At 39.2% G+C, this 23,355-nt stretch overlaps 1 protein-coding gene across 1 annotated transcript in view; it reads right to left on the bottom strand.

The window, feature by feature from the left end:
* The window catches only part of adgrb1a (adhesion G protein-coupled receptor B1a), a 95,826-nt gene that overhangs the window by 14,649 nt on the left and 57,822 nt on the right, over positions 1 to 23,355 (bottom strand). Inside the window, exons 16-23 of the mRNA XM_017486931.3 lie at positions 21,990 to 22,033; positions 16,475 to 16,601; positions 9,126 to 9,235; positions 7,611 to 7,713; positions 7,359 to 7,509; positions 3,856 to 3,925; positions 3,454 to 3,520; positions 2,967 to 3,052 (exon numbers count right to left, since the gene is read on the bottom strand). Of these exons, the coding sequence (XP_017342420.1) occupies positions 2,967 to 3,052; positions 3,454 to 3,520; positions 3,856 to 3,925; positions 7,359 to 7,509; positions 7,611 to 7,713; positions 9,126 to 9,235; positions 16,475 to 16,601; positions 21,990 to 22,033 (758 nt within the window). The remainder of the gene's footprint in view (positions 1 to 2,966; positions 3,053 to 3,453; positions 3,521 to 3,855; positions 3,926 to 7,358; positions 7,510 to 7,610; positions 7,714 to 9,125; positions 9,236 to 16,474; positions 16,602 to 21,989; positions 22,034 to 23,355) is intronic.

The raw sequence follows: 23,355 nt of genomic DNA, 5'->3' as shown, positions 1-23,355 counted from the left end.
TATAGCGCTTTTTACAGTAGACATTGTCTCAAAGCAGCTTTACAGAAATTTCAACATGGTATACAGATATTAAAGGTACGAATTTATCCCAACTGAGCAAGCCACTGAGTGGCGACGGTGGCAAGGAAAAACTCCCTAAGATTCATTTTTAACTCCCTATCCATTCATATTTAAACATAGACTATAATGGCCAAAAGGTTGTGGACACCTGACCATTACACTGATATGTGGTTCTTCCCAAGACTGTTGCCACAAAGTTGGAAGCACACACGCAGCAATAAAATTTCCTTTCACTGAAACTAAATCTGATCCAGCATGACAATGCCCGTGTGCCCAAATCGAGGTCCATAAAGACATGTTTTGCCAATGTTTGGTGTAAGAAAGTGGCCTGCACAAAGCCCTGAGTTTAACCCCACTGAACACTTTTGGGATGAATTGGAATGCTGACTGTGCACCAGGCCTTCTTGCCCGACATCAGTGCCCAACCTCCCTAATGCTCTTGTGACTGAATAAACAAATCCTCACAGCCAGGCTCCAAAATCTAGCGGAAAGCCTTCCCAAAAGTGGATGCTATTATAACGGCAAAGGGGAATTAACTCTGGAATGGAATGTTCAAAAAAGCACATACGGGTGTGATTGTCAAGGTGTCCACAAACTTTTGGTCATATAGCATGTATAAAGGTTTTCACTGTCAACTTATCTTTACAGAAGCCATGCCATCAGTTCACTGATCAGACCAGAATTGATATATATATATATATATTTTTTTTTTTTTAAATTTGTTAAAACAAACCCATTTCTTATCTATTGTCTCTAGCCATGTAGCTAGTTGCTGGTCTGATGAGCTGCCTCGAGCTAAATAATTTACACAAATGCATGTGACTGGATAATCTGCAACAGAGGATTTGCTAGTTTTCCCCCCCACACATTTAGCAGCGTTGCTAGTTTTTTATTCAAATACTCAGTTCAATCTGCTAAAATACCAGCTGACGACCTCAAGTGCTGCTCAAGTTTACGCTTATCTATAATAACTCAATAGTTTGCTTAATATATGTGAGATGTTCACATTGTTTTATTCTGTCTATCTTCTGTGTTGGTTTAGTAATCACCAAAGTGTATAAAAATAAAGTGTCTCTGAGAAATCATTTCTGTACCATATGCTGGCATTGCAATTGAAACTGCCTAATAATATTCACCTTTAAAGTTCTGTATGGTAACAATGCATATCATTAGTCTGGCCTTTTCTATATTTCTTTTTTTGTAATCCTTTTCATTAAAAAAAATCCCAACCTGCATTGCCAAATCTCTGAGGTTAGCACACTAGCCATGTGTAGGTTCTGCACTGTGCTTAATTAGGCACAGCACACATTCATTATTTTAATTAAGCATGCTATGGATTTGAACCTCAATGAGGCCAAGGGAGAGACAGAGGGGGAGAGGGAGCCTTTGAAGGAATAGATGTCCTTCTGAAATTCAACGACACGCACATACACAGAGCAGGGGAGAGAGAGACAGAGAGAGAAAGAGAGAGAGAGAGAGAGAGAGAGAGAGAGAGAGAGAGAGAGAGAGAGAGATTAATTTAAATGTACCTCCTGGTCTCATTTCTGGATTAATTTGCATTCTTTAATTTGACATTGCTAAATTTTGAATAATCAAATCAAAGCCTCAAGAGCCACTTAATCTGTCAAATGGACTGTGGAAAAAGTCTGAGAATTAATCTAAGTACCCTACCAAGATCTAGTAATATTGACATTAGTCAAAGTATCAAGGTGATCTGAGGGGCCTTTGTCTGTGCCAATCAGTGCCCAGGTAGGCAGAAAGATCAGCCCTGAGTGGGAGCAAAGGGGGATGCTGTGGTAACCCTGGCACAAAAAGTAAGTAAGTAAATAAATAAATAAATCTGTCATAAATATCATTGCACAGACAGACACACTTGTGTTTTGACAAAAATGAAAGGAGAAACATAAAGCTACTGGATGCAGAAACAATGGCAGTGACGGCCACGCAGCAGCCTGCAGGCAAACATAAGCTGGTGCCCAGAAAGGAAATTAATATCAGAATGAGCAGTCCAGTGTCAAAAATAAATGCTATAACATAAATGACTATGGGAGTAACTGATTATTTGGTAATGGTATTAATGATCCATAACCACAACAGTATAACTGTCGTGATTGTACAAGCATAAAGTTAGACAATATAACAAATCCATACAGCACTATATTTAAGACTATAATAATGATTCTCAGTTCACATTATGATCAGTAGCCCCTTTATGTTATATGATTTAAAACTTATTTTAATCAATGAAAGGTAATGGGAAAACTGCTCAGGCTGAACTATATTGATTAGATATATGAAATGTTAGTGCATTGTTGTTTTATGTTTGCCTTTGCTGGGCTTGACTGCTTTCCTTTGAACAACCATTCCCATAAAACAAACAAACAAACAAACAAAGAACAAAAAAAAAAAAAACAGCCATGGACATGTACAAATTTAGAACATCTACTGCAAATAGCACCACCGGAAATTAAGAGAAGCTGGGGATACAGATTGAAAAAAAATCAATCAATCAAAGGAATGCAAGGCCATTTATGCATGCTATGTTGCTTTTGAAAGGATCAACAGCCAGTCCTCTCTGATCTCTCCACTGTCTCTACCCCCTCACTTCCTTCCTGATGTCTTTTGTCTACTTTCATCCATTAGTGAGCATTAAATTATTCCTACTGCTTTGCTAGAACAAATGATGCATATTTTTGTCTTGACCTTTTTATTCTGTTTCAATCCAGGACTCTCTTTCACGCTGTCCGTCTTCACTCTTCATCCCTCCCTCTCCTAGTTTGCTCTTTGACTTGATCAGTGACTAATCCACTTTTCCTATGTGCAGTCTTTGCAGGAAGAGAGACAGAGGTCTGGCTGCTGAGCCTATATGCTCTGCAGCTTTGATGGATGTGTGATATTAGGCATACCCTGCCCTCTCTTTCAGTTTCATATCAGTAATGCCGTCTTTGGACACCAGTTTGTTAAAAACCAGAATCCCGATAACCATGTTAACCTGGAGAAGAGAGAACACAGAGGTGAATGGACATTCACAAGACAAAACACATGCACTGATAAAATATAACTGGCACCAAGCATGATTACACAAAGCAGAGATTAACTCTCTAGATTCAATTATAGAGATTAGTCTACGCTGTTTTGTTTAAACAGACACCTAAATCCATAAATGATTTCTACCAGATATTGTGCTACAGGCTTTCTGGGAATAGTGTTTTAGCTAACTTAAAGGCCACTTATTGATAAGCAAATAAGGATTGTCTATTTATCCCTCCATCCATTTATCTATCAAAAGTCTCATTGCCTGCCCCAAAGAATTGTACATTTTTAGCAGCTGGCTAGGTGAGAGCTGAGAAGAAATCTCTCTCTGAAACAGGAAATCAAGGACCAAGAAAGTACCAAGACTACAGCTGCAGCTGGTCCCACAAATGCGTACAAGAGCCCTCCTTCCAGAGACAACCAGCAGCTAGCAGGGTAGGGAGAAACAAGGAGAAACAGAGAGAGATAGAGAGAGAGAGAGAGAGAGAGAGAGAGAGAGAGAGAGAGAGAGAGAGAGAGATGAAAGAGAGAAAGAGGGAGAGAGAGAAGTTAAAAAAGGGAAAAAAGGTGGACAGGGAAGGGAAGGGAAGAAGAACTGGTCAGACTGAGAAAGGTCATTTAAGACAGAGGATGTATGATCCATTACAGAAGAAGAAGTCTGCATGTTTGTGAAACATTAAATCCAGGAATCCATTCCGTGTTATTGAATAAGTGTGAAAAGGGTGCAACATACTGCAAAGGCTATGTGAGAAGTAGACTTACTAGTTAACAGTACCATATCCTTTAGCCTTGGTAAAGCCAACAGAGATGGCCACAACAAGAGCAGGTAAGCCTTTAGAAAATAAAGGGAGAAGAATGATTAGACAAGATCTACTGGATAATAATACATATGCCTAAATTTTAACAAGACAGGCATGTCTAATAAAGTCATTCACAATCATATAGCAAGAATGACAAAACACCAAACCAGAGCTGCAAAAACTAAGCGGTAAAATCGGTAATAATCAATAACTAAAATAATTGACAATGAATTTCTTTATCAATTAGTTGAGTCTGTGACGTTACTGTGGATAACCACCATCAGTGACATCACTTTACAATGGTGAAAAACGCATTTCTATGAATAAACACATCTGAAAGACAGCGGCGGTCACAGAGTGAGGTGTTGTGTGAAAAGTACACAATCCGGGTTGTCCAAAACATGAGAATGTTTTATATTAATTGCTTCAAACAAACTCGTAACTGTATTAACGTGGCTTGTCATGTCAGATGCTGTGACAGATGTTTGTGTGCTGTTTAATGTGTTCCAGACATGTTTTCTTCACTGCAGAAATTACATTTTTACCTTTATATCCTTATCTGTAAATGTTTGAATTTCGTGCCAGTATTTCCATTTTACACAAAGGTAAGGTAAAGCAAAAGGCACAATGTTTGAAGGGAAACATTGGGCAGAATGTGAAATAACGTTTTTTGAAAAATACAGAAAATAAAAATTGGGCTTTTAATCCAACTAATCAATTAATCGAAGAAATAATCAACAGATTACTTGATTATCAATATAATCTTTAGTTGCAGCCCTACACAGAACCTTACTTGGTTTTCACATTACTTGAAAACACTGTATTATCCTCTTTATTAATACTATTTGGACTGTTTAGAAGTAACAACTACTAGCAATGATTAGAACATGCAATTCGCCCAGGTAGAATTTGTCAAAATAATGCACTACTTTTGGGAAATCGAGAGTTTGATTCCCAACAATGCCACAGCCAGCTGGGAGCCAAGAGAGCAAAATTAGCCATGCTCTCTGGGTTGTAGGGATGGTATACGCTCTCTCCCCTGTCAATCACACCAATAGTGGCCAATTGTGGACATCTGTGACCTCATGTACAACCCCAATTCTGGAAAAGTTGGGACAGTATGGAAAATGCAAAAAAATAAATACAAATGCACCCTGTACTATATTGAAAACAAATTATTAGCACATTATTTGATCTTTTACTTTGTGAATTTATTTTTGAAAATATACTCATTTCAAATCTGATGACTGCAACACACTCCAAAAAAATTGGGACCGTCGACTGTTTACCACTGTGTAACATCACCTTTTCTTTTTATAACATTTATTAAGCATTTCGGCGCTGAAGTCACCATTTGGTTAAGTTTAGCAAGCAGACTTTTCCCCCATTCATCCATGATGCATTTCTTCAGCTGCACAACTGTATGAGGCCTTTGTTTCCTTATTTTGCGCTTCATAATGCACCACACATTCTCAATCGGAGACAGGTCTGGACTGCAGGCCGGCCATACTAGCTCCCGCACTCTATGCCTACGCAACCATTGTAATCCAGGGAGAATGTGGTTTGGCGTTGCCCTGCTCTGGATGGTAGCATATGTTGCTCCACAATGTGTACATATCTTTCTGCATTAATGGTGCCCTTACAGATGTGCAACTTACCCATGCCATCGGCACTGACACAGTCCCATATCATGACAGACACTGGCTTTTGGACCTGATGCTGATAAGAGCTTGGATGGTCATTTTCCTCTTTGGCCCGGAGAAAACGACGGCTGTTTTTTCCCGAAAACTATTTGAAATGTTGACTCGTTGGACCACAAAGCACAATTCCACTGTGCTACTGTCCATTTCAGATGAGACTGAGCCCAGAGAAGTCAGCGGTGCTTCTGGACAGTGTTGATGTATGGCTTCTGCTTTGCATAGTAAAGCCTTAACTTGCATTTGTGGATGCAGCAGAGAATGGTGTTGACTGACAAAGGTTTACCAAAGTATTCCAGAGCCCATGTCAGGATATCTATTACCGACTCGTGATGGTTTTTAAGAAAATTACGTCTGAGCGATTGGAGATCAAGCGCATTCAGAAGTTGTTTTCGGCAGGGGCGTAGCCTTGTCTGGGTATTCGGGGCTGTAGCCCTAAAGATGTTTTCTTTAGCCTTGCATAGTTATCCACATGGAGTGGTTTGTCACTACATAACTGAATGCCAGTAAAAGAAGATTTTACCTTTATATCTTCAGTGAACCAAGGCGAGACCAATCAGAGAAGGTTTACAGGAAAATACATGGAAACACTCGTGCCTTATTGGCTGACAGGTCTCAATTCTGCCAAATGCTAGCTCACACAGTCAGTGTAAGGAAAAATTGATATATACTGATTTTTTCTTAAAACCATTAAAGGGGTTGAAACTGATACGCTAACATCCTCTGATGCTGAGCAGGAAAGCAAGGTGTGTAAATGTCTACATGAGTTCCAGTTTATGGGAACATGATATGAGCAGCGCATATGGAAAATAATGTACTTTGCATGGCACTGTAGCAGCTAAACCCATAGCTTAGTTGTATCTCCACTTGACTAGTAACACCAAACTAGCCTAGTTAGAAAAGTTTTCGATTTTATCTGTCTGGTAGTCCTATAAACAGTGACAACACACAAGGCAAGTTTTATGATAAATCCAACTTTTTCTGATCATGGCATACACTGACAGCTAACTTACCTCAGTGTCCATTAAACAAAACTAGCTGAGCTGGAAAAATGCATGGAGAAGAATCTGGGCTCAGTTGGAATATTCGCTGATGCATTTGTTGGCAGATTGGTGAGCCTCGACCCATCCTTGCTCTTGATGAACTAGGCCTTTTTTGGAGGCTCCTTATATACTATGATTAGACAATTGCCTCACCTGTTTCACATCATCTTCTTATTTCAACTTATTTGGAACGTGTTGCATGCAAAATACTATGCAGTTGATTAGGTAAAACATCAAATTCCTTGTCTTTATACGATTTTTGTTTAAATACAAGTCAAAGTACATTTACACATCACTCCTCTTTGTTTTTAATTAGCATTTCCCCTACTGTCCCAATTTTTTCGGAATTGGGGTTGTATGAGGAAAAGTGTAGATAGTGCTTTCCTCTGAGTGTGTCGGTAGCTGTTGTGTGATAAAGGAGAGGTGGGTGAGAGACAAACGGGGGAAAATCCCAGCAGAATGCAGTCCTTGCGACTCTTCATCTCTAAGATTACTGTTGGATTGTTGGTCCACACTTTAACTGTCTATCACTATTCCAGTATCTCTCTGGTGACTCCTGTACATGTGCGTTTAGTCAGTGAATAAAAAAAGGTCTCTTAGGCTGGCCTGCTTGGTAGTCCAGACTACGAATGGAGTGCCTAGTTTGTGTCTGAGAAAATAAATTGAAGATAGCTGTGAACACTGGTTAAAGACAGCTAAATATAGAGCAGACAGACAGAGCTCACCCCATCCCAAGCAGAGGAAGCGTTTGCGTATGATACGGTTTCTCAAACGGCCAGTCACAGCCATATAAGACTGCCAGGCCTCCGTCAGAACCCAACAGAAGGAGGAGAGAAAGAAGAAGTGCAGAAAAGCAGCCACAAGAGTACAAACAACCTGTCGTGGAGAGGAACAGAAAGAGACAACTTGCTTTTAAGGATTGTAGAGTGAATTGTATGTGTATTTGTGTGTGTGTGCTTGTTTCCTATAGCAGTTACCTTGTTTCGTGTCTGAGTTTGACCAATGAGGATTAGTGCATTTGAGGAGATGATGGACAGGCAGAAGTTGATGAGAATGACTGAGCGTTCAGATCGGATGTACCTTCAGGAGAAGAGAGAAACTCTGCTTAGAAAAATCTGCAGCCTCCACACAATGACTCATCCAGGCAGCAGATACCATGATGATATTCATAAACAGCCATGTTCACAGTTGCGCAATGAGGAGCTTATACAGAAATTGCATCCTCAGATGTAATAGACATGCTGTCCTTGACACTTTGTGTGCGTAATGCAAAGTTTGTCAAAAAAAAGAGGTGTGTCTCAGTAACACTGTTTCTCAGTAAGACTGAACTTAAGTTGATTTTTCTTAATCTGTCTGCATTTTCTATCCCGTTTTTTTTCTTCAGCCTTAAAGGCAGTGGTGTAGATGCTATTAAAAAAACTATTTTTAATATTTTGAATGGGCCACCCAAAAAATCTGCTTAAGCACTTATGTAAGCCATGTCTGAATGCAGACAACTGTACCTGCCTAAATATTATTACATAAATATTATCATTTGGACTTACAAACACTGTCCAAAACTCATTGAGCCCAAAGTGTTCATAAGTTATTATTTTAGATGCATGGTATGAAGCCCTAGAATGATCTATCATGTACAGCATAGCATATTATGATATACAAATACTGCTTCAAATATATGGGTGAAGAGTTTTTTTTTAATGACATGGTCATTAAAAATATGGCTGCACAACGTGCATTTGTCAAACTGTGTGAATGCCTATGATTCACCAGCATGCTCAAAAGATACTCAGCAGAAATCTGAAATTGCTGTGTGCTCTCAGCATGTTTTGCATGAGCTGTTTGATTGTTCTTTGGTTGACTGGCGCTGTTAATTAGGACTATTTGACTTTGATGAATAAGTCAGGGCTATTTAACTGCAAGGTGTACAGTAATTGCAGTGCACTTTGCTTATATTTATAGATGTATTAAAAGTGTAACATAGTACAGTTTCCAGAAAAATGGGACATTTTGGAGAAAAATTGTTCAGCAGTTCATTGTTTTATGTGAATATTTTTTCCCTACTTATTATATTAAATGCAAATTGTATTGTGTCTAGCCCACAGGTTCCCTGTTGAATATACCCACACTAAAACTCTAAAACGTATGAAATTATCATAGTGTACTGAAGAACAGCGCTATAACAATCATCATATACTTTTCATCCTGAAAAATACAGTATATCCTATAAAACCTTCAAATATTTGAAATACAATTAAGAGACAAAAATCTATTGCTTGGAAAGGTTAGTAAAGCTTAATGCTGATACTGAATATGTGTGATCTGTCTGCTTTCTCCATCTTTTTGTCAGTTTCATTGTGGGAGACCAGGGAACATACATGATATATACACAAGCATGCAGATCTTCTATGCATATACACATATACATACTTCGTTCTCATTTGCTTTCTGCTTTAAATAATCCCCTTTCTGCCCTTTTTCAAGCTGCTGCGTACCTCCACACAGAGACGTAGATGATGATGAGGAGCAGGAGTGTGAGTGAGGAGACCCCACAGCCCACAATCAGCGTCACGGACGGAAGCTGGCTCTTGGATGGATCCATGCTCTGTCAGTTAGAAAAAAAGATGGTTGTGTTAGAGCTAATAGAGTGCTTGAATAGCACAGAGTTTGTCTTCTTCTCCTTCTCAGACAGCTGCAGTGAGATTAGTGCTGTCCACAAAGCACTGGCTGAGGAGCAAGGTCAACTCAAGGTGACTCAGTAAGGAGCTGCTTGAGGAAGGGCCACACACACCAGAGCCAAAATGCAAAACCATCACGGCAGTCCTCGCATACAATCCTGCTACAAATGCCCATAACACTGCTATGCAAGTAAGATTTAACAAACGGACTGCCACCGTCACCCTTGTGAAACGAATCTCGCCATTCCCATGTTGGTGCAGCTGATGCTCCAGTTTCCATGGTGATGGAGTTGAGAAACAGCGGCCACTGCAGTGGTGGATGCAGCATTAACCCGACTAAAGGTGGCTGTTTGTGCGTTCAACATGAGCTACAGTGTGTGCTGAGTGTCTGTGTGTTTCCGTTTATGCCAGCATGCATATGTACACGTCTGTGTGCTTCTACTCTTTGTTGAAAATTGTGATACAAAGAGGAAGTGATGTAAGATCTGATTTTTAAATCCGTTTTTCTTCAGATAATACAATGAAACTGGATGGATCACATCATTGTGATTTAAATTATTCAAATTATTTAATTGAAATATTTAGAAGTATGGAAATACATGGCACAGGATATGGGAGAGCTAGCTAGTGGTTGGGAATTGACAAATTACCAAATTGGGAGGAAGGTGGTTTAAAGATGTACTGTAATGCTACTGTAACTACTGTAATACAGACAAAATCAAATAATTTGCTAATACGTGAAACATTTGGAAAAAATACTGGGCCTAAAGGTATAACAAAAAATGAACAGATGTCTTAAAACTGAACAGATGTTGACAGAATCTCAACAGATGAAGTCATGGCAGATGTCCTAAGGACATGGACTTTAGGAAAAGTTGCTACTCTGTGTCCTACGTGTGCTTTCAAGGAGGCTTGTGGACATGGTCATGCTGTGTGCACTCAGACATGTTGCATGAAGGACAGGACACTTCAGGGCTCTGCAAATCACATTCACACACACACACACACACACACACACACACACATACACACACACGCACGCACACAAATAACTATAGCCTGTCTCATCTCCAGGTCTGATGGCCAAGCAGAACGAAATTAATTAAATCCTTCAGATTAATCAACACTGCAGTGAGTTCTTCTCTTTGCGCTGAGAAATATATTTGCACATACTATACAGAAATATCCATCCATCCATCCATCTTCTACCACCTACTCCTTTTCAGGGTCACAGGGAACCTGGAGCCTATCCCAGGCAGCATCGGGCACAAGGCGGTGTACACCCTGGACAGGGTGCCAGTCCATTGCAGGACACAATCACATACACACTCACACGGAACTCGACCACTGGAGGTGTTAGGCGAACGTGCTAACCACTAAGCCACCGTGTGCCCCTTATACAGAAATATATGATACATATTGAATTGTCTAAAAATTGGCTTGTGAGAGTGTTGATGTCTATAAGACAATCTGTATGATTTGAGCCATTATTATCTACATATCTATCATAGTAGGCTGCTAAACTACAGAAACTTTCAGAGTCCATAACATTTCATGGCTCAGTTACTTCTCAGTGGTGAAAATGGATTTCATAATTCCTCTCTAATATTCTTATTATTAGTCATGTATACATACAAGAATTTTAAAGTGCGTACCTAAAGTATAATTCTGGCCAGTTTCGATGCATCTCAACATAAAATCCCAAGCACTGTAATTCTACTTGTGTGTATGTACCCTGATGGATCTGAGGCATCACTATATGAATGATAGATTGTCTCAAACAATCCTGAACATTACAAAATCCACAGTGACACAGTGTGGAATCAACACAATGTCTGTAATAGACAAGAATCCTTCTGGGCCATGCCCAAATGAAAAAGACAGCAAATCCCACCTCAGCACATCTCTAATTACACGCTTCACTAGATCAAAATAACTGGCTTGTACCTAGAACATGTTCCTCTTCCCTAAATGGGAGGGCTGTTTCCTTTACTGTAGCTTTGCAGGTCCAGATGATATTTGTGTTTGGGAATTAACACTATACGGAAAAGCAGTGTGATCTGTTCAGTGTGATGCAATGGAGACCTCTCAACATGCAATACAGAAGCTGAGCATCGTGAAACAAATTGCTTCATCACAAACAAAACAACACAGAATTTACTTTGCATGAATAGTTCATTAGAACTATCCTAAAGTCTGGAGAAGTCATTTTGTTTTTGAAAATTGTTATTGTGAGTTAAAGCACAGCACTGTTGAATGCTCAAATCTAATTGGTCAGAATTTGTTGATTAATTTTCTATAACTGCAGCTCTGACATTAGTTTGGCTGCAAGGTTTACTGTATATTAATATGTTCATTCTGATATATTATTTTTAGTTTCTATTGTAACAACTTCCACAGGGGCCTTAATGGTGGATGCTCTACAAATGGCTTTAAAACGTGTAATTCTTGAGACGGTCAGGTTTTCTGTTGGGAGACTTTTAGGTTTGCATTTCCAATGTCAGCGATGAACAGTTAGAGTTATTGCTATAACTTTAGGTTTTTCTGACACAGGAAATTTTTCAGGACAGAGGACGTTGTGGATTCTTGCTACCATGACCGCTGCCTTTTTTCTTATTAACTTTAAAGAGAGAGAAAAAAGAGACTGTGTCCACTGTAGCCTAAAATATCTGTTTTTCCAGGAGTGGAACCCAGTGTGGTCTCTGTTCTAGCCCAACTGCAACAAAGTCAGGAGCATTTTATGTTCTGTGCTGTGTTTCTGCTCACCATGGTTATAACAAATGATTATGTGACTTTAGCTTTTCTTTCAGCTCAAACCAATCTGGCCATTCTCCTGACTTCTCTCATCAACAAGCAGTTTCCAGTCACAGAACTGCCGCTCAATGGATGTTATTTTTTCTTCACACCATTATGTATAAAGTCTAGACAGTCCCTCCAGGATTTTGCAATTTCAGAAATTAATGCAAAATCAAGAAAACTCATACTCACAGGAGCCTGCAATTTTTCAAAATTAACACATATTTTCCGTAGGTTTGGGCCAAGACGCGTCATGTGATGTCATCACAACGCACATTCAACCAAAGCCCTCTTCAATTCATGTGCGTCAAACATGAGTACAGCTAAAATGTCTCATTTACCAACCAACATCACTGCGAAAGACCATGGAAAACAATTTTGTGCGATTGCAATTTCGCCAATTCAAGTAGTTTTCCCACAAAAAAACACCTCACAAAAACTCAGCAAATTGTATTGCAAATTTTAGAAAAAAGAAAAAAAAAAGCTGCAGCAAAATCAAGCATTTTTGGCCGTAACAGTCCAAAAAAAAACAAAAAAAACTCCTGTATGGACTGTCTAGAAACTACGAGTGAAAATCACAGGAGATCAGCAGTTTCTGAAACACACAAAGCAGCCTGTCTTGCACCAACAAACATGCTACGGTCAAAGTCACTAAGGTCACACTTTCCCCCATTCTCATGTTTGATGTGAACATTAACTGAAGCTCTTGACCTGCATCTGCAGGATGTGTATAAGAGTGTGTATAAGAGTGTGGAATGTAAGCTTAAGCTACATCTTCATCTGTTTCAACCATCCATTATTCATAAATGCCACTCTATATTCACATTAGTTTCCTGTATGAAAATAGGAACAGTAAATCTACAATAAAAAATCAGCTAATTTCAAATTTATGCATATCAAAGACGATCCTCTAACTCACACCACCGTGTGATCCAACACATTTTTCACATTAAAATATAGTATTTGTGGAGCTCAAAAAATATCCTGGCCAGATGAGTACAGAGATGCAAATTAGAATTTCTTCAGGGAAACTCAATACAGCTGTAGCATTTTAGAGGATCAATGCGGTCGAACTGGAAGAAATCATAAACTGTCAGTTAATGAATTACTACAACACTTGTAATAATATGGCCAAGAATATTTGATGACTCAGACCTTCTTAGGAATCAATGATCTTTTGCAACTCAATGGCAAATGCTTTGAACCAGTAAACTGAAGCAGCAGTACAAACACTTGAACTATGCTGAACTATGGATGTTCTGACTAGCCTTAAGACTACTTCTATATGTTAGTTTTTTATCTTATTGAAAAAATACAATTGACATGTCATTACAAAGATACATGTTATTTCAAGCATTGTCAATCTCACCTAGTCCTTTTCTGTAGACCTTCATGCGACACAGTTCAGGGGTGGGAAAATCACTAGCCTAGGCACCTGGGACAAGCAAATTTTGTGTCTGGGCAATTAGTTTTTATTTGTGGTTGTCAAGAGAGCAAGCAGGTTCAAGAGTCAGAGAAAAAAAAATAACCAAACTTCCTACTGACTTTTAAAAATCAGTTTTGCAAAAAAAAGTTTTCATTTGGTGTGTATGTTTAACCATAATGCACTTCACAGTGATGCGATTTACCTCAATGCTGCACTAGACAACTGACGAAAAGTGATCGGGCTGATGGTCAGATCATACACGAATTTCAGAAGATCTTTTCACAATCAGGAACGTGCAGGTGTGCGGAAACACTGATAAAACTGAACAAAATAAAGTGCAGCACATCCGGCTTACTACATTCTACCTCGCATTCAAACATATCAAGAAAAAAAAGAGATGCTAGCCAGACTTGCATAATATCGTTTACTTGATATGTGAGGACAGGAGAAAGCACCTTGCAAATGTGATGTGCTACATTAAATTTTTCAGGAAAGATAAGGACTATGGCTACACAATCGCCTCCCAAAACACAGGAATGATCAAGCACATAGGAGCTCTCACTTATCCGGTGGGCTTGCTAATGGATTTATCATTTGTCCACCCCTGCAGCTGCAATTATGAAGGCTAGGCTACAGGGCAAAGTAACTTATTAAACTCAATTACATCTTGCAAAAAGAAAAAGCAAACACACACAAGAGAGCCATTGGTTACACAGTAGATAACTGACTGCACCAAAGTCTGATTTTGCTCTATAATTTCCACACCACACATACAAGATGGGAGTAATAAGTGGTAGACATGAGAAAGACATGAATTAAGAAGGTCTATGGGCCATTTCCTCTGGCTCATTTTCATTCTGAAGCTGTAGGAGTTTAGTTGCAGACAGAGGGAACATCATTTGGAGCATTCAGGAGGTGGTTAGTGTAGTGGCAGGAATAATTAGCAGTGCAGTGGTGGGGGGTACGACAGAGAGCCAGAAAGGAGAGAAGACAGGGAAGGAGGGCAAGCTCCTTTGCTGGCACACGACATGACCGATCAAAATGGTCCAATATGCTTCACCATGAGGAATGTAACAAGCTAAGAGCCACCCTCCCTGAGTCTGCTGCCATCTGCCCAGGTAGACCAAGATGCCTACTGACGGCAGTGAGCTTGTCCAAGGACTGGACAGGCTTTACACATGGATCAAGCATAATGCACATATACAGGACATGGTGAAAGAGAATATAATCTAAATTCAAATGTAGGATGCAAAATTAAAACCTACAAAGCCCACTGGAAGTTAAAAATAAGAAAACCTTCCTACCCTAACAATGTATAAAGAGTCTCCCTTAAATACACAACCAAAGTTATGACTGTTTTTTATCCAAGTTATGCACACTGTAAACCTGTACTTGGGGACACGCTAAGGACATAATACACTGAAACGCATGATGTGTGTAGACAAGGTGCATGCTGGGAAACATTTATACAACATACCATAATATTTAGCAAATTATTATACTGTTTATACTGTATTCAAAATGTTTCCGTGTTTATAGTTGTAATTCGCTCGTCTGTGATATTGTAACAAGTTCAATGTCTTTCATGACATAAAAAAATAGACTGGCACACATCTAGTGTCGACATAGTGTACCGTATACTGAAATACTGCAGATTGAATTCAGTCCAAACCCCTAACTGATGCAGTAAAACCTAGTTGAGGCATCATTTCCAGCCTGCCGAATGAAATGACTGGTGCTTCCACAGTGATGTGTAGACAAATGTGTTATTGTCGATGCAGAAACCTTTTGATGCTGACAATGAAAAAAAAACACATCTCTGGTTCATGAAATACAGGGGAAGTGTTTTCGGGATAGATGTGTGGGTTTTCTTTCCCCATCAAGGCTGTGTGGCCTAACGGCTATGTGGGCCAAGCAGCATAAAGGGAACGTTACTGTGCCTTGTATAGCTTTAAGAGCCTTGGCGGTCCATGCTGTTACCAGGGCAACTGGTGAACAAACTGCTTCAGAGGCAGTTTCCAGTCTAATAATAACTAATCGCATTGAATGAAGAATCCACCCAAAGATACTGCTCATCAAACTGAATGCACCTCTGATGCTTTTAGATTAAAATAAATAAATAAATAAATAAAAATAACCCTGATTTTAGGGTTAAAGCACTGGATGTTTATGTAGGACTGCCTATCAAAGGCCACATCTGGATTCATATTTACTGCAAACCTTTCATTTAACAAAAAATCAGAACTGATCAGCTCTTTTATAATATGGGGGGGGGGGGGGGGGGGGGGCGCTAATACAAGCATGCAGTAAAAATAAATGTAGCTGTGTTTAGCTTTATAGTCAGTGTCCAGCTGTGAGTATTTTCACACCAGGCTACATAATGCAGGTAGAATGTTGTAGCATCCTACTGTAAAAGCCATATTTAATGTATACTTCAATCACAATTACACATCTACATTTTCTATAATTTACTATCCAGCACCATGTCCATCAAACCTAGAACAAAATGTATACATGTCCTCTTCATACACTGAAACTAGTCACTGGCATAAGCCAATTTCCTGTAACCGCATACATCCTTACACAATGGCAACGCTCAAATCTGCATTTTATGGCACTAAACAATTTGCTAATATATATATATATATATATATATATATATATATATATATATATATATATATATTCTGCCATAATATTTAGTATGCTGTTATGGTTATGCGGAACACGCTACAGAATGGTTACAGAAACACGCTAAAAATTGTCGGGAGCTGGAGAGCGCGCTTAATGGAGAGGGGGAGGAGGGGTTGAAGAGGTGGGAGAACTGTCACAGGAATGTGTGGATACGTAACGAGGGCGCCTAAAACAACCAAAAGACCAACCGACACATTCACACAAACGCGTCCTGCGGCGTCGAAGAGACAAGAAGAGGAGATGCACTTACCGCGTCGGGACTCAGGCGGGCCAAAATGGCGAAGGCGGAGAGGCGCTCGCACACGCACTTGGTCCTGAAGGCGTGCACGGGCACAGCTCTGCAAGCGCGCGCCGACCACGAGCCCAGCGGCGACGAGCTGAGCCGGAGAGAGAGAGAGAGAGAGAGAGAGAGAGAGAGAGAGGCAATCAGCTCAATCAAACAAAAAGGACAAAATCAAAAACCTTCAGCTGCTCCAATTTTATCCGCGTTCTTCAACGCTGCCGAGCCGGAGAACAAAAGAGAAAAAAAATCACAGAGAGAGAGAGAGAGAGAGAGAGAGAGAGAGAGAGAGAGAGAGAGAGAGAGAGAGAAATAGGCGAACATTGTGATGCTCTTCTGTATTTCTGCATGGACAGGTTAGCTATGGGAATGATGCACAGGAGGGAAATACATTTGCTTAAACTATGGATAAAACTAATCTTGTGACTGCAACAACAATAATAAACCAATGCACAATATGCAAATGTATATTAGTGCTTAAAAACAATCTTAGAACTATATACCTTAGTGGCATGTCCAAGTTTTTTTTATACATGGAGTGGCTAATTATATAGTATAGGTTATAAAGTTATAAAGTTATAATATAAAGTTATATTTGCACATATAAGTTGTTCTGCACTTCATGCTCTGGGGGAATTATTGAAAATATCTACACCGATGATCAAAATCAATTTGATCTACAAACACTTTGAGAGTTGATTTATTTCAACATGTGTGCCACACCTCTTGTTAAGGTCTTCCTTGCATGGTTATATATTCATTAGTAGTGCTGTTGCAATTATTTTGTGTCTGATTTCTGAATGGGTTCTCGGGGCTTGTCCATCTAGATTATGATTAGGATAAGAACTAATACTCTTGGCTCATTTTAGTATGCTTGGGCTGGTTAGTGTTTTTGGCAAGCAAAATTAGCCTCAACTTAGTCTGACAGGTTCTATCATCTGGCTTTAGGCATTCGTGACAGATTGAAAGTAACAGCTTCACACGTTAATTCCTGAATCATAATCCAGTGTAATGTTTCTTATGGCAGTGGTTTCACGCCCACTTAATTCAGACCTAAATTCATTAGCACATCAATTGCATTTTGCTTACTCTTGAACGTGATCATCTGGGTAAGAAGCTGAATTAAGATCCTTATCATGAAAACCTGCTTATTTATTTATTTGTTTGTTTACATTTACATTTATTCATTTAGCAGACGCTTTTATCCAAAGCGACTTACAAATGAGGAAATACAAGCATGTTTGTTTGTTTATCATTTTTTTGCATGCACCTTGTGAATTATTGCTTCTGCCTTCTCAGGGTGGGGGCTATGTTGATCAGAGCCACACTAGCCAATTGAAGATACACACAAAAACAGTTCAATTAGGGATTTTCTCCAATACGTTCAGCTGCCTCATTATTCCGAAAAGATGCACTGGCTTGATCACCTGCCTACAACAAAGCACATTTTACCTCTTATCCTCTCAGGTTGGTAGTAGATGTACAGCACAGAAAACATACCTAGCAGATGGGAATTGGCTTTGATAAAAAAAAAAAATTGGAGAATATTGAGTCACGAAAACATAAGACGTAAACATACATTTTACAACATAGTGTAACAACTCAATAATATAAATCCAACATCGTGTATGGGCAGCTGAGGCCATGGGATACCACACAGCTCCAAACAGGGTTACATATAGTAAGTGCAAATAACCCGAGCCCACATTACCCATGGTGCAGTGAGGCTTAGAGAACAGCCTGGGGCAAATGGAATGGCAATAAGGGTCATGCCTGTAGCTCCAGGGAAGGCTCAATGTTAACAGCATTTTCTCTGAAATCCAATATATTATTACCCCCAGCAGAGTCTGTGTGGGTGATGCGATTATCTCTGTCGACCACACAGACATTTACACTCAGCATAGCACCACTGGATTTTTGGATCACTGGGCTGACAGTGCTGTGGTGTGTATAACGTATAAATGTGTGTGTGTGTGTGTGTGTGTGTGTGGGTCTGTGTGAACGTTCACACTAGCAGGCAACAAAGTGGCAAGCGACCATTCTTTTTCTATGTATGTGCATGACACTGAGCCATGATTTCCGTGACAGTGGCAAGTTTCACAGTGACAGTACAACAAGCACGGCATTTGAACTAAGATTTTCTCTATTTTGTGCAAATTAGATATGATGCTATACAGTGTCCAATCCAAAAGATTGCTTTGAATGATTCCTTTAACCACTCCTATGGTGTGTGTGGTCAGACATTTCTTCAGTACTCCACTCAGTTTAGTTCCACCCTGCAATTAATTTAACTTACTGTTTGACATTCAAAAATGGAAGAAAATCTTATAACCATTGTTTCATATTATCCTGTCATATACCGTGGTGCTTGAAAGTTTGAAGAATTTTCTATATGTCTGCATAAATATGACCTAAAACATCATCAGATTTTTTCCTAAAAGTATACAAAGAGAACCCAGTTAAACAAATTTGACAAAATATTATACTTGGTCATTTACTTATTGAGGGAAATGATCCAATATTACATATATGTGAGTATGTAAACCTCTAGGATTATCAGTTAATTTGAAGGTGGATTTAGAGAATTTAGGTGTTTTCAATGAATGGGGTGACAATCAGGCACGAGTGAGCACCCTGTTTAATTTAAAGAATCTATCAGTCTGATCTTCACAACACATTTGTGGAAGTGTATCATGGCATGAACAAAGAAGATTTCTGAGGACCTCAGAAAAAGAGTTATTGATGCTCATTGTGTACAAATGGAGGAAATTCAAGCATTGTTACTCTCACCAGGAGTGGTTGACCAACAAAGATCACTCTAAGAGCAAGACGTGTAGAAGTCCACGAGTTCACAGAGGAACCCAGAGTAACTTCTAAGCAACTAAAGGCTTCTCTCACATTGGCTAATGTTAATGTTTATAAGTCCACCATCAGGAGATCACTGAACAACAATGGTGTACATGACATTGTTGCAAGGAGAAAATCACTGCTCTCCAAAAATAACTTTGCTGCCCATCTGCAGTTCAAAGATCACAAGGTCAAGTCCGAAGGCTATTGGTTAAAAAAAAAATTGTGGATGGATGAGATCAAAATAGAAATTTTGGTTTAAATGAGAAGGAAACACTGCATTCCAGCATAAGAACCTTATTCCATCTGTGAACTATGGTAGTAGTATCATGGTTTGGGCCTGTTTTTCTGCATCTGGGCCTGGACGACTTGCCATCTTTGATGGAACAATGAATTGTGAATTATATCAGGGAATTCTAAATGTTAGTAAATCTGTCTGTGAACTGAATCTCATAAGAAAGTGAGTCTTGCAGCAAGACAACGACCCTAAGCACACAAATCTAATAGTTAAAAGATAGTTAAGAATAGTTAAAGAAGAATAAAGTTAATGTTTTGGAATGGCCAAGTCAAAATCCTGACCTTAATCCAACAGAAATGTTGTGGCAGGACCTGAAGCTGTTACACTCTCGCCGGCAGATGGCACTGTGGCATCGACATGCACGGGCGGCTTTAGAGAGTGTGCGTGCACGAGACTGAACTCTTGTATACGGACACGTGCCTTACTATATAGTATAATACTACCTGAATGTAGTGGTGAATGCGTTACACATGCTAAGCGGTCTTATTTTCGTGTCCTGCTCTCGTTCTATGCCTCGTCTTTAGCTTATGTTGAACCTTGATGATCTTGTCCAGCATCGACCGCATTTTCTGTATTTTGACTGTTGTTTGTAAATAAAGACGCTGATCTGCACCTGCTTCTGCCTCACCTCCCGTTTTGTAACAGAAGCAATCAGTTCATGTGAGGAAACCCACCAACATCCCAGAGTTGAAGCTGTTCTGTACGGAATGTGTTAAAATTCCTCCAAGCCAATACGCAGGACTGATTAACAGTTACAGAAAATGTTTAGTTGCAGTTATTGCTGCACAAGGGGTCACACCAGATACTGAAAGCAAAGGTTCCCATAATTTTGCCACTCACAGATATGTAATATTGCATCATTTTCCTCAAAAAATAAATGACCAAGTATAATATTTTGTCTCATTTGTTTAATTGGGTTCTCTTTATCTACTTTTAGGACATGTTAAAATTGGATGATGTTTTAGGTCATATTTATGCAGAAATGTAGAAAATTCTAAAGGCTTCACAAACTTTTAAGCACCACCGTACAACCTCTAATTAAATTTATGTAGAGACATTATGAAGAAAAATAAAGTTACGAGGAAAGGAAGTAGGAAAGTTCATTGGTGCCTCTGGTGACTGTATGCACCTAATACAGTTAGCTTGCTTTGCTAATGTGTCAATGAGGCTAGTATAAAGACTTACTTTGTGTTTAACTACTTATGTTTTGGAGCTATATATATAGAGCTACACAGTGCATGTCCAGAAACAAGAACAGTAGTGGTTATTTCACACCTATAAGACAAAAACTATAAGTGACTCGAGTGACCTGATAATGTGAATAAAGGGTAAGAGAGACATAGAGAGAGAAATAAGCTTAACATTTAACATGTAAAAATGCGTGTTGCGCCAGTGGATGTCTTGGTAGCAGTCAGTCATATTGATTGTGCAGATTGAAGAGTGTGAAGCACCACATGGACCACATGCCTTCAAGCTGTTATCAAGAAAACACGCAGTGACAAGGGCGCCACTTCACATTCCAATTTCTTTCCCAAATATTAACTCATTAATCACTGCAGCTGTCCAAGATAGATTTTAATTTTGCACCAAACCCACTCCCTATCCTACTGCCCTTCTCTTCAATATATACCTTGATTGCATTTTAGTATTTTCATCACACTGTGACTTTCCTAGTCCCCCCTCACTCTTTCTCTCATCCTTGTCTGTCTTGTCACCCTGCACTGTCTCACTCCACTCATTTAGGAACAATGCAGAAAGCATTTTACTTGTAGGTTTTGTGCACTTTATCCATTTAAATGCAAATGTTCCAGCCAATGCAATATATGCACTCTTTCTGTTTCAATCAAAAGATAAAAAAGAAAGCACAGGGATGAAAGTGTAGGGCATGAAGTGAAAACAGGACTGAGACAGGGCTACACAGGCCACAGGATTGCACCAAATGATACTACCATTTCACAGCTTGATTTCCGTTGTCCTTGTCACTCACTTTCACTCTGTTACTTTCTGTTTTTTTCCTCTTTCTTTTGTCCCACTCTTTCTATCTGGCTCGTTTTTTTCTGTATGTGATAGACGTGCTCTCCTAATTCCGATTGGTTGTGTGAGTGTTGCAGAAGGATGACAGTGAGTGTAATAGATTGTGTTCTCTCTGTCTGATCACTAGCAGTACAGAGGCAATGCTGAGTGAACTTTTCCACTATGACACTTCAGTGTCCTCTGAGACAAGCCTCTTAAAATCACTCGCTCTTGTGTCCTATTTGAGTGCTAGTCTCTCACAGCAGACAGGGCAAAGAGAGAAAATAAGGGTTTGTGCGATCGGATCAATGAGAGCAAGCCTCTTACCTGTCACTCTCATCCCAGGAAATGCATGTTTGGTTGTTCGTGCCCTGTGTGAACAAAAGAGAGAGACAGCTATTACCTTGTGTCACTGAACCACACAAAGAAGCTTAAGTCTTATTTTTAGTTCTCTGTGCCTCATATTCTTGTGTAATATCAGTGAACAAGAAATCAACTAACTTACACATGACACCAAATCATAAATATTAGCTGCAGATTATAAACCTGTTTCAGGTAAACTGTCAATGTAATGGTAGTGGGTGGTGTATTTAAGCAATATCAGCACAAGGCATGAGGCTGCAGAGTGAGAGATCTCTCTCAGAGTGAGATCTCTCTCACTTTTATACAACTGTTCTATAAACAAGAAATTAATATCCAGTAAGTGACATTTCAGACACAATAAACCACACTCATCAGAAACAATAAGGCATACTCACTTTACAGCACGTCTGCTAGTGGGCTATCTAGATCACACTGATTTGTACATTCCCCTTAATGGTGCTTCTCTTTAAATGAACGTCCCTTCTTCCTTTTAATCTTCAACTGATCAGCTTTCATATTTTAAGCTAAATGTTCTGTCCCTTAAAAATGTACTGTTTGCCATGTGCACTGATGATGTTGCTTACACTACTGTAGTAACTGTTTCAAAATAGGAAATGGAATTTTGTTTAGCAAACAGACAAGTGGAGTGAAACAAACAGTGGAAATTCCCAGTGCGCGTATACAGTAGGAAATATAGCAGTCCATACAGGATTTCACTGAGTTGTTTTGTGATTGTTGAGGCCAAAAATGTTTGATTTTGCTGCAGCTTTTTTCCAAATTTTGTGATGCAATTTGTAAGTATTTTGTCCTTTTTTTTTTTGCAGAAAACTACTTGAATTGAGAAAAATTGAAATTGCACAAAATTGTTTTGCATGGTCTTTTGCAGTGAAAGTTGAAACATCAAGTGAGATCTTTTAGCTGTACACATGTTTGACACATGTGAATCGAGCAGGGCTTTGCCTAAATGCACGTTGTGATGATGTCACATGATGCATCTTGGCCCAAATCTGTGGTAATTTTGAAAAATTGCAAGCTCTTCCGAATATTGCAGAGTTTGCTTGGCTTTGCGTTAATTTCTGTGTCCGCAAAATCCTGGAGGGACTGATATAGGTATTCTTGGAATGCCAATCAAATTAGTGGACCAGAACTAACTGTATAAATCAGTATAATTATGATATACGACAAAATGAAGTGGAACGTTGGCTCAGGAACACAGTTTATCATTGAAAATAGGTAAGAAGCAAAAGCCTGAGGGGTTAAGTAAAAAAATACTATTTAGTATAGTTAAAGTATAATGCATATATAATAATAAATAATAAATAATGCATAT

Source organism: Ictalurus punctatus, chromosome 1 (assembly GCF_001660625.3).
Source record: "Ictalurus punctatus breed USDA103 chromosome 1, Coco_2.0, whole genome shotgun sequence".
Classification (NCBI taxonomy): domain Eukaryota; kingdom Metazoa; phylum Chordata; class Actinopteri; order Siluriformes; family Ictaluridae; genus Ictalurus; species Ictalurus punctatus.
Note: the sequence above shows the minus strand (reverse complement) of the source record. Positions and strands in the feature narration are given on the sequence as shown.